This window comes from Glycine max, chromosome 13 (genome assembly GCF_000004515.6).
Source record: "Glycine max cultivar Williams 82 chromosome 13, Glycine_max_v4.0, whole genome shotgun sequence".
In the NCBI taxonomy this organism is placed as follows: Eukaryota; Viridiplantae; Streptophyta; class Magnoliopsida; order Fabales; family Fabaceae; genus Glycine; species Glycine max.
The window spans coordinates 19,924,869-19,938,554 of NC_038249.2; the positions used below are offsets into that span (position 1 = coordinate 19,924,869).

The following is a 13,686-nucleotide window of genomic DNA, read 5'->3' on the forward strand; positions in this document are numbered from 1 at the left end:
CTTTTCAAATAGATTTTTCCACGAAAAACGTGATTCTCCTGTCACCCAACGAGATACTTAAATTATAACGTAAGTGTTTACTCTTTTTTTTTAAAAAAAATAAAATATATGCAAGTCTGTAACAAGTCAAATGAAGGTCGGTGTTACTGTTAGTTTCCACCTTAACAAATTTCAAAACTTATCGAACTAAAACTTGTGATTTTCTCTTAATTATTTATCATTAATAATATTTTTATTTTTTAAGACCATCGTTTTGTGCAAGATACTATAAGTCTTCACTGATGCAAATTAAAAAAAAATCAATAACTAATTTTTACATACAGATGTTTATTTCTACTCAAATCTCAATTTTCTCATACTTTCAAACTAAAAAAAAGTTGAAATCCTTTACTTTCAAATCATATTTTCTTATACTTCAAATTAATATATATATATATATATATATATATATATATATATATATATATATACACACACACACACACAGAGATGTTTTATTCTCAAAGAATGCATGTGTCTTTTTTATTTTTTAAATCATAAGTTTAAATATTTTTTAGTTAATTACACTTATATTTTTATAATTTTACTTTTTAATATGTTTTCAAACTATACATAATCAATTACATATAAATGTTTAAAAATGAACCTTTTCAGTTTTTTTTAAAATTTAACTTTTAAATATTACTTAAATTTTAAATACTTCTATAATGATACTTACTAGTAGTTGAATAAGCAATTATTAACAAACATCTTTAAGGCATAAAAAAAATATATTATTCTCTTTGTTTCAAAATTATATATTTTTAGAATTTTTTATTTACCACGAAACTATTGTCATTTTACAAATTCAAGGTTTGGTCTGTTTTTTTAGTCATATCCTCATTTATTGATTTCGTAGATGATTAACTTAAAGTTATTTTTACCAACTAAATGAAACAAGAGAATATTAAATAATAATGTGTTTTAGTAAAAGTATAATTATTTTTTAAATCAACTAATATCTCTTAATTGCTGAATGTTAATGAAAGACATAGACATCAAAATTTCAATTATAGACATAAAAAAACTGAAGACAGTAATTCCAAAATAAAGACAAGATATTATAAAGGGAAATACTTAATACTTATTTAAAAAATAATAATAAAGATATCAACTAATTGTGAACTAATAACCTCAAATACCTTATAAGAAAAACTTGCTAAATAAATACAACTTCAACCTCAATATGAAAAAAAAAAATCAAAACACGAGCCATGTAACGAGACACAAACACGTACACAAATATAACATGAACTCAAACACATATATATTGACTGTGCCTAAGTTTGTATTTGTTTAAATTAATAATCAGAATATATGTGGTTAAGAAATCGACAAATAGACAATTTTTATTGGAAATTACGTTGATATTGCATTGTAAATCACAAAAGATTGGATTGTTAAACTTTTCAATAAAAAAAGTCCACTTTTGATTGAATAATTCTAAATCCTCCAGTTATTTTTATGGTAAATTTTAAATGGGCAAAACATTGAATATTCTTACTTTTCATACAATATTTACCATAAAAAGTAATAGGTGCATTTTTAGGAGGATATAACATTATTGATTCTTTAACTACTGTCCTTGGAAAATTAGTTAGCATTTCCCTTTATATATTTATCATTATATCAATAAAATTTGTTAAATTTTATGATAAAGATTCTAAAAAAAATATTGAGAGAGATCATCACACAATTTTAACACTTTGTTTTTTTTATAATAAAAAAGAAATCTAAAATAAGATGATGAACTATTGAACTATGTTTTTCACCTTCAAGGACTACTAACCCTAAAATAAAAAATAATAATTCAACAAAACAATAAATAGTTTATTATACACTAATAAACAATATAGAGTGTGAAAATGAAGATGGAAGCTATATATAACAACAAATAATTATGGGTTCACTATTAAGTTATAAATTGAAAGATATATAAATTTATTGACATTGTTATTGCATCAAAATCAAGATGAAGGTGAAAATGGAAGACAGGACTAGAGCATGAAAATGAAGATAGGAAACACAATTAAAGTATGAAGATGAAGATGGAAGGCACAAACAGAGTATTAAATAAATATGTCAATTTCGGAGAAGGTTGCTATGAAGAGGAGGTGAAGATGAAAATGGAAGCCATGGAGACGCTATGAAGACAAGGTTGCTCAAAAACAATGAGATGAAGATAAAAATGGAGAAAGAAATATGAAAGAAGTCAACCAAAACAAAAACAAAGACTAGGAAAATTGAGAAAGTGAAGATTTTTGTGACTATGTATGTAGAAAGATTTTCCTAACGTACCTAAAATCGCATTTTACTGCTTTCAAAAGGTTAAAGTTGATTCTGATTTTTATTTACCAATTGAAATTGTTAGTACTGATCTTGTTTCTTTTCCTATCCAACTAATTAAGAGTATGATCTAAATTTTGGAACCATATTCAAGTCATGTCCTCAACTCAATGTGTTATAGTTATATTTTTCTGTTTTAGTTTCAACACATGAATAATGTATCCAACTCACATCGTATGCATGTTGTACAAATGTCGATGTTTGACACTTTGTTAAGACTTTCAGACACTCAAACACACCTTTAACATGTAATGTTTGTGCTACACATGATTATAACCACACATACGAATAAATATTTTCCCATCTTAATCATATCCTTCCTTCGTTTCCTTTTAATCCATATTTTATTTTAGGCTCTTGTTAGTAAGTGGTAGATTATCTTTTTCTTTTTTACATTGACAACAATGAAATTTGAATTGAAATCTCATTCAAACTTCTCATCACTAGGATTATCCTAGTGAGTAATGGTAAATTAGTGTCTTTATTTTAAAATAATTTGCTTCTTTATTATTATTTGAAAAAATGAAAAGGATATTATTATTTTTAAATATATAATTGTCTCTTAGAATCTCTCTCTGTATATAAAATTAATAAAATGAAAGAATAATCATTAAATCTAATTATACTCTTGGAATTAAAATGCTCAACAGTAATTGAAATGTTAACATAAAAGAGTAAATAAAGCACAAGTATTTCTCAAACGAATATTAGGGAATCAAAAGCCGAAACTTGGCTTGGTGTGACCTTGGAATGCATATAAGGAGTTGATAAAAGTAAAACAAAGGCTTTGATGATGATCATCATGTATTAAAAAAGTGATATATATATATAGTTGGGGAGGACAGCCAATAGGAATGGGGAAAGAGATCCGTGATCTGGCTGATCGAAAAAAAGACACTTTAATACTAAGAAAGACAGAAGCAGGCAAGGCAGTGAAAAGAGTTTACAGTACAGGTTCTAATTCTACACGAGGTGAATATGGAACAGAAGCCCCCTTTAAAAGTAAACGGGCTTTTCTGGTCGATCGAGACAAATCTTCACAATAATCTTCCCATCGCGCTCCAGCTAAGAATCGCGTTCGTACCGATTCGATTCTTCACCTTTTTTCCCCTAATAATCCCACAGAATCACTAATCATTATTCTAAGATTTCCCAACACTATATTCATGCACCCATCGTCTCTTCTTCTTTTTGATTAATTAACTAAAACGTTGGTACGACACCGTATGGAGTGTCCAGCATGAGCGCCGCAGCGCCAGGGCTATAGAGACGCTCCACATCCGAGTCAATTTCGGTTCGTTTCGCGAACCGGCCTTTTATCCTGGGCCGGGTTTCCGCATAAGCCTTTCGCGATGCGTATCGAATCGTCTTCTCAAATTTTCGGTTCTTCCTTTTCTCTCTGTATCGCAGCACCCTCGCTTCCCGATCCATCCCACACAACTGCGTCGCGCCTTGTCCACCCGACACCACAATCCCACTCGAATACGACATGTCCGACACTGTGTTCCCGTCCGGCACCACTCCGACATCAAGCGACGACGAAGAAACCTGTCACGTAAATTTATTTATTTTTAAAAAACCATCACTAAAAAAATAATTTTCGTCTCTAAATTTAAGTTGTGTTATTAGTACTTACGCTTTGGCTAAGAGACTGGGATGGGTAGTTAAAGGAGGAGAGCTTCGAGCGGCAAAAATCGATGTCGAAGCAAGTCTCAGATTGGTGGTGGTGCTGGTGATTGTTGATGGGGGGAGGGGCGAGAGAGGGTTTGGTTTGAACTGGAACGACACTGTCGTTTACGGCGCTGTTGTGGTTTTGGAAGGAGTTTGAGTAATCAAAATCGAGGAAGGGGTCCATTTCAGAGAAGAATATCTCCTTGGACTTGATTTCGGGGGCGTCCATGAGTTTGGACCCGAAATTGGGGTTCGGGATGAGCCAGGCGGCGGAGTCGGAGTCGTCGGGGGCGAAGACGTCGGAGGCAGCGCCATCGTCGGAGGGGACGACGAACCCGAAAGAGGCGGTGGCGGAGGCTTTGACGATGGATTCCGCGGAATCGAAGAAGGGCTCCACGGGAACGCGCTCGTGGCGTTGCGCGAGTGGGTTGGCGGAGTGGATGTCGGAGTCGCACGTGACGCAAAGGGCGGCCGCGTCAGCCTTGCACGTGACAGAAGCGGGTGCCTGCTCGCACACCTCACACATCCACACGCGCTCGTGGCGCGACGCGAGTTTATTCGCGCAGTGAATCTTGGAATCGCACGCGATGCAGAGAAACGCGGAATCGAGGTGGCAGAAAAGCGCCGCCGAAGCCAGCTTACAGGAGTCGCATGGCTTCTTCGGCGGCACACTCCAGCCGCTCCTGAATCCCTTCAAGCCTCCTCTTTCAATTCCCATCGAAAAGCACTTTTGAAAAACGCGGCTAATGGTACTAATCCTCTTATTGCGAGGAGTGGAAGGAAAAGGATTAGGGACTTGAATGTGTTTGGGGAGTGAGTGAGTTGATTTCTTTGGGTGCGGTTTTTCTATTATCTATATCAGTGACTAGTCGTAGGGAGGAAATCTAGGTGATGACGAATGAATGCGGGACACGTGGTGAACTCTTGGCCACATAAATGGTTCGCTCAGACCAGCAATATTGGAATAGATATGTATTGCGGACTAGTAGTTGTCATCGTGTTGTGTCTGTGCCGACGTGGGCCCGTCACGGACATTATGCAATCACACCTTCTTCTTCTTTTTTTATGTGCTTTCTTTTTTATTGTATATTAGTAAGAGAATAGAAAGAATTAAAGAGTATAAATTTCTTTTCCATCTTGTTATCTTTTGGAAAAAAAACGAAAAGAAGATAAAATATTTTTTGGTTTTATTATAGATGGATTTTCTATATTTTTTTTACTTTTGAAAAATAATTTTGATTGACAGATATAAAATAAATAAATTATATTTCACTACTCTCAAATAAAAGTCATATAAACTAAAATTATTTAATATTTTTACATTCTCATAAAATTTTCATAGACGATAAATTTATTGATTTCATAATATCTATCTTAAATATGATAGTTATCACAAAATATTTTACACTAATATCTTCTTGAATATATCTAATTTTCCCGTTCTATGAATGAGAGCCTCATACTCATCGATCGAAATATCAGGAGACGCAATTGGGAAGGGGCGACGACATGTTAAAGTTGACACGAAGAGGCAACAGCAAGCCCACATGGGTAAAATGAGATGTAGGAGAGAGAATGCACAAGTTTGAAGTGTGGATTTTAATTGATATTTTTGTTTATGCAATTGCTTAATATGTTCTCCAACATTTTTCTTTTAACTCGATGCAAATTATACTGCAAGTAAAATTAATTTGTGGTACATACCAAATCTAAAATATTTTTGTCAAGTTCCAATTTCCTTTCATCTCCTACTGATGTTTGTCCATTTATATCCTGAGTTCATAAGATTTTGACAGAATTTTAAAAGCTGACACTTTTAGATATATGCTTTTCTGGAAATAAAATATTTTGAGATTTGGAAGCAGACAATAGCCAATTATAGATGTATTCATCTCATGTGGATATGAAACATTGTTTCTAAACTGTAAAGAAGCATGGAATCAAACAATTTTAATCCAATATAGTAGTCAAACATTTACGTAAGATGCAGTCTTTATTTTTATATGGGAACGGATATTGATCATTAGAATGTTCTAGATAATTAAGTACTTTATTTTTTATTTTTTTTTACGAAAGATCATCAAGCACCTTTTTTTATTCAAGAGATACTTAAGTGCCTTGTTTTTAATTAATTTATAAACATTCAAGATACATTATACACAGAGTTTAATGTCCTCTAAAAAAAATACATAAAAATTAATGGTCAATCACTAATAATGTAAAATAATTTATGATCATCATCTAAGCACAAATCACTGCTAATATGATTTTTAAATTAATTATTATAAAATTTAATAGTTTTATCATATATGATAAATAAATTTGTTAGTGTATAACATTTTTTTTCCTTATACATATTATGCGAATGGTTAAGTGATGCCTTTAAAATAATTATTAAGAAAATAAAAGTGAAAATATTAAATAAAATATAAAATATAAATACACTTATCTCTTTTTGAACCAATCACCTAAATGTTTTTAAGGTATACAAGGTCTTAGTTTTTTTTTTTTATCCAACAAGGTCTAAGGTTCTAAATTTATTGTTTATATATATATATATATATATATATATATATATGTATATATATATATATATATATATATATATATATATATATAGTTTCGTAAGAAGTGTTTTGTTAAAAAAAGACTTTCTAAATTTATAAAAAGTAATTTATGATATTCTTTTAAATTATTTCAATAAATAAATTTCATAACTTATCTAAAGATACCTCTAATCATTTTACCATATCATTCAACAAGATTTAAGAAGTCACCACTGAAGAAGCTGGAGGGTGAGGAAGACATGAACGGGTGTCCTATGACTTGTTCAGTTTGCAATTTATGCATATATTAGATTTCTATTTTATACTTTTAGTTTGTGGTCTGACAAATAAATTGATTTTTTCACACAATCCCTTTAGTCAATGATCATTCCCATTTTTTGTTATATATGTTTAATTAACTTAGGATAAAAATAAGTAAACATAAAATTTGACCTAACTTGTTTATTACCAAATAAGCATTAGATAAAAACTTATTTTTTATTAAAAAACTGTTTAATTAAAAAAGCCAAGCATCAAACTTTTTACATGATTTTGAAGACAAACTTTAATTTTTCTATAAATTAGAAAAAGAAAATTAAATATACCCTTATCGCTAAATGAGTTGATCGATTGATGTAAAATTATTTTAACTTATCTAACAATTTAGGATCCAAATTTTAAATATTTAATCACATTAAAATATTAAAAGACAGCATTACAATTCATAATACTTTTATTTGATTCAAATAAGATTAACTGCATAGAAGATACTGATAGTTTGTCAAAACTAATTTAATCATTCTATTTTAGAAGTACGTCAAAGTTCTTTTCGCTAAAGTTTCTCTTTATATATCTTATTTCCCGTTCTCCTCGGTAATAGAAATCAATCTTTCATTATGAATGTACACACATTTCTACGTGACACGTTAAATGGAAATAAATAACCTAATAAACGTATCTTTTTTATTTTTTGAAAGGTAATAAACGTATCCTATTTGCCTCTTTTGTTATGTCATACAATAGGGGCACGTAGAAGATTAATTCTTATTTTTATGATAATTACCATTACGACACTGGTATAAATGCGTGGTTTATATATTGGAAGGTAGTATAAAATAATTTGAAGGAGGTATACAGAGAAAATATGGTATTGTGGGAATCATAATCATTGCATCCAAGGCACTATAAGCAAAGTCAAACAATGCGAGGAGATTGGAAGTGATCTGCTCGTGGGGACCGTTTATCTTTTTTGTTTAGAGAGTGGCAAAAATAGAAGTATTAGCCTTAAGCGGTGTTAGAATGGAAGATGGCCGGGTTTAAGTGCCAATGTTTTTTTTATACTACAGAAAACTTTTCTTTTTCGATGGGTTACTGGAGAACCTTCATTAATTTTACTTGGGAACCTTTTCAAATAAACTTATGGCGTGATTCCATTTGGCTCTTGAAGTTATTGGTAAAAGAACAATTGTTTGAATACTTACACAGGGTGTTTGTTACCAACTTTATTGCAATCAATTTTCCTCCTCCTTCGTAACCTTACTCGAACCAAATTCAAAATAGAAAATATAGACAACAATTAAAATCAATTTTCCAAGTAACACACCTTTTGATATATTTATTGCTTAAATTTGTTTTGAATTTGCATGGGAGAGGCTCAAAACTCATAAAAACCGAATAAAAACTAGTTAAATTAGTTAATAGTCCCATACATTGAGGGGATACGTGCACAAAGTACCGAATAAAAACTAGAAAATACAGTATCACATAATGATCCTATGAAGAGTCACGGGAGATGAGAAAAATGCATCAATCAATCGTACACGAAAAATGACACAATCTATTAGAAAGAACAATTATATAAAAAGAAAACACAAATTAATAAGGTATGAGTTATTCTCCATTTTATCATTTCTTAGCTCTTATGTGTCAAAAGTCCAATGGGTAGTTTTAATGATCAATGCTAAGAAATAATTATGATATGCAATATTAAGATGATTTATATACACAAGAAGTGTTGAAGGAAATTGATCAATGCCTTAAACTCTTATTCCAAAATTTTGATAAAACGATAGTCACTGAAATCAATTTGTATAAGAAAAGACTAGACCCATAGAAGAAAGAAACAATAGAGGGAAGGTCTCATAATGCTCTGTCGCCCCTACATCTCGTGCTCTTCCTTTATATTTTTTCATTTTCTTTCACCTTCAACGACTTCTTATGCTTTTTGTTACTTCGTCTTAGCACACACAATGTTTCAATACGTACCTTCTATCATTGTACTACTTCTTAGACAAACTACAAAGTGACAAACATCAAGGATGTCAAGTGCTGAAATAATAAGTTGGTCATTAGTGACAACAAAGGGAAGTGAAACATATTGAACAGAAAGAAAGCCTAAACATTTCTTCAGTAAAGAAACATATATAAAAGATTGGGTGGATACAAGCCCCAGGCACTAAGAGCAATTTATACGCAATTGGTCCCAATGTGATGACTCACACGTCTCACCCCAAAAGGTATAAAATACCCGACTTCATTTTTCTTTGGGTAGAGAAAGTGTTGTCTATAAGGTTGCAAGCGAACAAAGACCTAAGTACCTAATCATCAATTGCAAACTCCATTTTAGGTAAGATAAATAGATATCAAGATACACAGGAACTGAAAATTAGGTACTAGGTAAGTTGTGTTTCAGGGCGCGCTAGAGATGAGTCAATTAGCCAACTATGATTATACCAAAAAATAAATGCCAACAGAGTGTTAAATCCTTTCAAAATCAAGGTGACACTCCATTTTTTTTTTTGTTTTTGTAAAGGAAAATTGTCAACAAGACAGTTAGTTATTGTTTTGTTACGTTCTATTATTGCTGATATAGTCTGTTTTATCTCTTGTTAAATTTGGTACAGTTTGTTGTAGTTTATTATTGCTGATATAGTTTATTAGTTTTATCCCTTATTATTGCAGTGTATAAATACCCCTCTTGTAATCATGCATGGTATCAATGAAATCACTCTATACTCTTCTATCTTATTCATGACCACAAATCCTAATATGGTATCCAGAGCCTTCTCACCATGGCTTTTGAAACTTTCTTCAATCCTTAAACGTTTCAAATTCCGATCTCGATCAAACTTGATGATGAAAATTTTCTAGTGTGGCAGCAACAAGTTCTTGCCACAATTCGTGGTTTGAAGCTCAGTAAATATCTTCATGAAGAACACGTTCTAAAGAAATTTGAGTCCAAAGAATATGAAGAAGTTGGTATGATCAGTGAAGCTTTTCTCAATTTTAAACAACAAGATCAGTTACTTGTTTCCTGGCTCATTGCATCGATGTTAGCACCAATCCTCACAAAGATGGTTGGTTTGGAGCAATCATGGCAGATTTGGAAAAGATTAGAAGTCTATTATGCGTCTCAGACTCGTGCGAAGGTAAAAAAAATTAAAGGTACAATTGCGTATGATTATGAAAGATAAGTCAATTTCGGAATATTTACTTGCGATCAAGAAAATCGTAGATTCACTAGCAGCAATTGGTTTTGCGATTTCTAATGATGATCATATAGAAGCAATTTTAGATGGCTTGCCTGAAGATTATGATTCTTTTGTTACTTCTATTACATCGCATTTAGATCCATACACTGTTGACGATATTGAGGCACTTCAATTGGCTCAAGAGGAGCGTTTTGAGAAACACAAGAAAGCTTATTCGAATCTGATTCTAGCTAATACTGCTTATGGACCTAGTTATTCTTCTGGCAGAGGAAGAGGAGATAATTCAAATTTTAGAGGAGAATATAACAATCGCAGTGGTAGATCCAACTTTCGTGGTGGTTACAATTCCAATCGAGGAGGAAGATACAACAATGGAAGAGGCAATGACAGATCAAACTGGGGACAAAATTCAAATAATTCTTGGAATCAGAACAATAGACCACAATGTCAAATTTGTGGTAAGCCTGGACACTTAGCAATTGATTGTTGGTATAGGTTCAATTATAATTTTCAAGGTCCTTCTCAAGCAAATCACAATCAGTATCAACGTTTCTCTCAATCTGATCAAGCATTCATGTCAACACCAACAACTGTTATGGATCCTCTCTGGTATCCAGACAGCAGAGCAAGCCATCACATCACCAATGATGAGAGCAACTTTTCTGTTTAGACTGATTACACAGGGAATGATCGAGTAAAAATTGGTAATGGTTCAGGTTTGCTCATTAAGTATATTGGAAATTCTAAATTCTATGATTCTGAGTTACACAATCACTTTGTTATGAATCAGTTATTACATGTTCCATCTATTACAAAGAATCTTCTTAGTGTGTCACAATTTTGTCGAGATAATCAAGTATTTTTTGAATTCCATGCTAATAGTTGTAATGTCAAACAGGAACATACCAAGGAGACTCTTCTTCAAGGCAAGTTTAGCAAGGGTCTTTATGTCTTTCCCAACCTTCAGCATCTAAACCACATTTCTGCTTTCCATTCTACAACAGATTCTTCATTCACAGTATTGGAGCTTTGACATTCAAGACTTGCTCATGTCTCTCTTAAAGCTGTTAGATCAGTACTTAGTTATTGTAGTATACCATGTAATCATTCAGCTACTTCTTTGCTTTGTCAATCATGCTGTATGGGGAAGGCATGTCAGTTTCCTTTCTTTACTTCTCAGTCTATTTACGCTAGTCCTCTTGATCTTGTTTTCACAGATATTTGGGGTCTAACCCCCTTAACTTCTTCTAATGGATCTAGATATTACATAATATTTGTTGATGCATTCTTTAGATATACTTGGATGTATTTGCTTCAAAATACATCTCAAGCATTTACTGTTTTCCTTCAATTTAAATCTCTTGCTGAAAAACAACTTGGCACAACTTTAAAAGCTTTACAATTTGATAATGCAAAAGAGTATCTCACATTTACTCCTTATTTAACTGAACAAGGGATTCATCACAGATTGACTTGTTCGTATACACATGAAGAAAATGGTACACCTGAAAGAAAGCATAGACATTTGACAGAAACTGGTCTCACTTTGTTGGCTTCAACTTCTCTTCCTTCAAATTTTTGGGGAGAGTCATTCAACATTGCAGCTATTATAATCAATTATTTTCCTTCACCTGCCCTTAACAATATAAGTCCTTTTGAATTTTCTTTTCATAAAAATCCAGATTATAAGTTCTTGAGAGTGTTTGGATGTGGTTGTTATCCCATGTTACGACCTTATAATAAACACAAACTTGACTTTCGGTCACACATGTGCCTATTCATTGGTTATAGTTCTCAGTACAAGGGTTATAAATGTCTCTCACCTTCTGGAAAATGCTATATTTCTCGACATGTCATCTTTCATGAGTCAGTTTTTCCTTATAAACTTCCTGGTAACCCTTTTGTTTCTGCCTATTCTCCTCCTTCTTCCAATTCTACCTCCTCTAATGCTTTACTTGTTTTATCTCCTACTACTCATAATTTCCAAAATGATAATGATACAACTGATTTATAGTGTGATATTACTGATTCTTCTGTCGTAGCTGTTTCATCTCCAATTGCAGGTTTTGTTCCTCAAAATACTCATCCCATGACAACTAGAGCCAAAGTTGGTGTCTTTAAACTGAAAACTTATGCTTCTTACAAGGAAGGAAGCTATGATCACACTGTTGAGCCACATATTGTAAAGGAAGCAATGGCCAAGCCTGAATGGCTCAAAGCTATGAAAGAGGAACATGACGCACTTATTCGAAATGATATATGGCCCTTAGTGGATCCACCTCCTGGTTGTAAGCCTATAGGCTGCAAATGGGTGTTTAAAAGCAAGTTTAATGTTGATGGAAGTTTTCAAAGGCACAAGGCCAGATTGGTAGCAAAAAGGTATCATCAAAGAGAGGGGTTTGGTTTTAAAGAAACCTTTAGTCTAGTGATTAAGCCATCAATGATTAGAACTGTTCTGTCCCTTGTGGCTTCTCAGCACTGGCCTATTCATCAAGTGGATATCAACAATGCCTTTTTGCATGGAGACCTTCAAGAAACTGTATATATGACTCAACCACCAGGCTTTGTTTCATCCGACAAACACAAAGTATGCAAACTGCTCAAAGCTCTTTATGGCTTGAAACAAGCCCCCAGGTCTTGGTTTCACAAACTCAGTTTAACTTTGAGGTCCTTGGAATTTAATTCAGCCAAAAGTGATATTTCTTTTGTCATGCGATTTACACCTACCTCTAAAACCTATGTGCTGGTGTATGTTGATGATATAATCATCACCAGCTCTTCTTCTTCTGAAATCACATCTTTTATTGTTCATCTTAACAACAAGTTTTCTTTGAAGGACTTAGGTCCTTTTTATTTTTTTCTTGACATTGAGGTTAAGCATTATTCAGATGGCGGTATTCTATTGTCTCAATATTAAATGATAGATCGAAAAATAAAAAACAGTCAAATCATTCGGTTGATATTAAAAACATAATATATATCAGATGTATATTTTTTGGATACATATATAAAATCAAATGCATATTAAAAGTGTATACATTACTGAGCAAAGAATATAACTATTAATTTAACGCTTAGAGATACAAGGTTTAGAGCAAGAGATGCTCCCAAATATGCTCAGAGCGTGTAATTAATCTGGAAACGTTTGATTTTTAGGTGAAAAAGTATTTTTGAGATAAAAATAATTTTATAAAAAATCATAATTTTTACTTTTATTTTTATTTTATTTTTATCTGTTAAATTTACATTGAAATACGTATAATATTTGTAATTTTAATCCAAATATACGCTATTTTTCTTTTCTTCGAGTATTGCTTTTATAGACTTATTAAAGAAATGCTGATTTTTTTTTAATCAACAAATGTTCATGATTAGTAAACGAGCTTTAGCTTCTTCCTGTTGTGAGTCTTGAGTAATATAATTGATTATGCATGTAAGTATAATTATTTTTTAAAAATGTGTTTTGATTTTTCTAAAAATATTATAAAATTAGATTACGAAAATAAAATCGTGTTTAAGGATAGAACCGTATTGTTAGTATAAATAACTATATAATTTGTAGTAGTAGTAACATAAAAGAGTTATTAGCAAGA

At 32.0% G+C, this 13,686-nt stretch overlaps 1 protein-coding gene across 1 annotated transcript; it reads right to left on the minus strand.

Annotated features, from left to right (window-relative positions):
- Nucleotides 1-3,588: 3,588 nt before the first annotated feature.
- On the minus strand, nucleotides 3,589-4,774 carry COL10 (zinc finger protein CONSTANS-LIKE 5-like). The gene is made up of 2 exons (NM_001254012.1): nucleotides 4,022-4,774; nucleotides 3,589-3,933 (listed from the first exon to the last, which is right to left on the minus strand). Exons 1-2 carry the CDS (start codon nucleotides 4,772-4,774, stop codon nucleotides 3,589-3,591), a joined length of 1,098 nt encoding a protein of 365 aa, NP_001240941.1.
- Nucleotides 4,775-13,686: the final 8,912 nt, after the last annotated feature.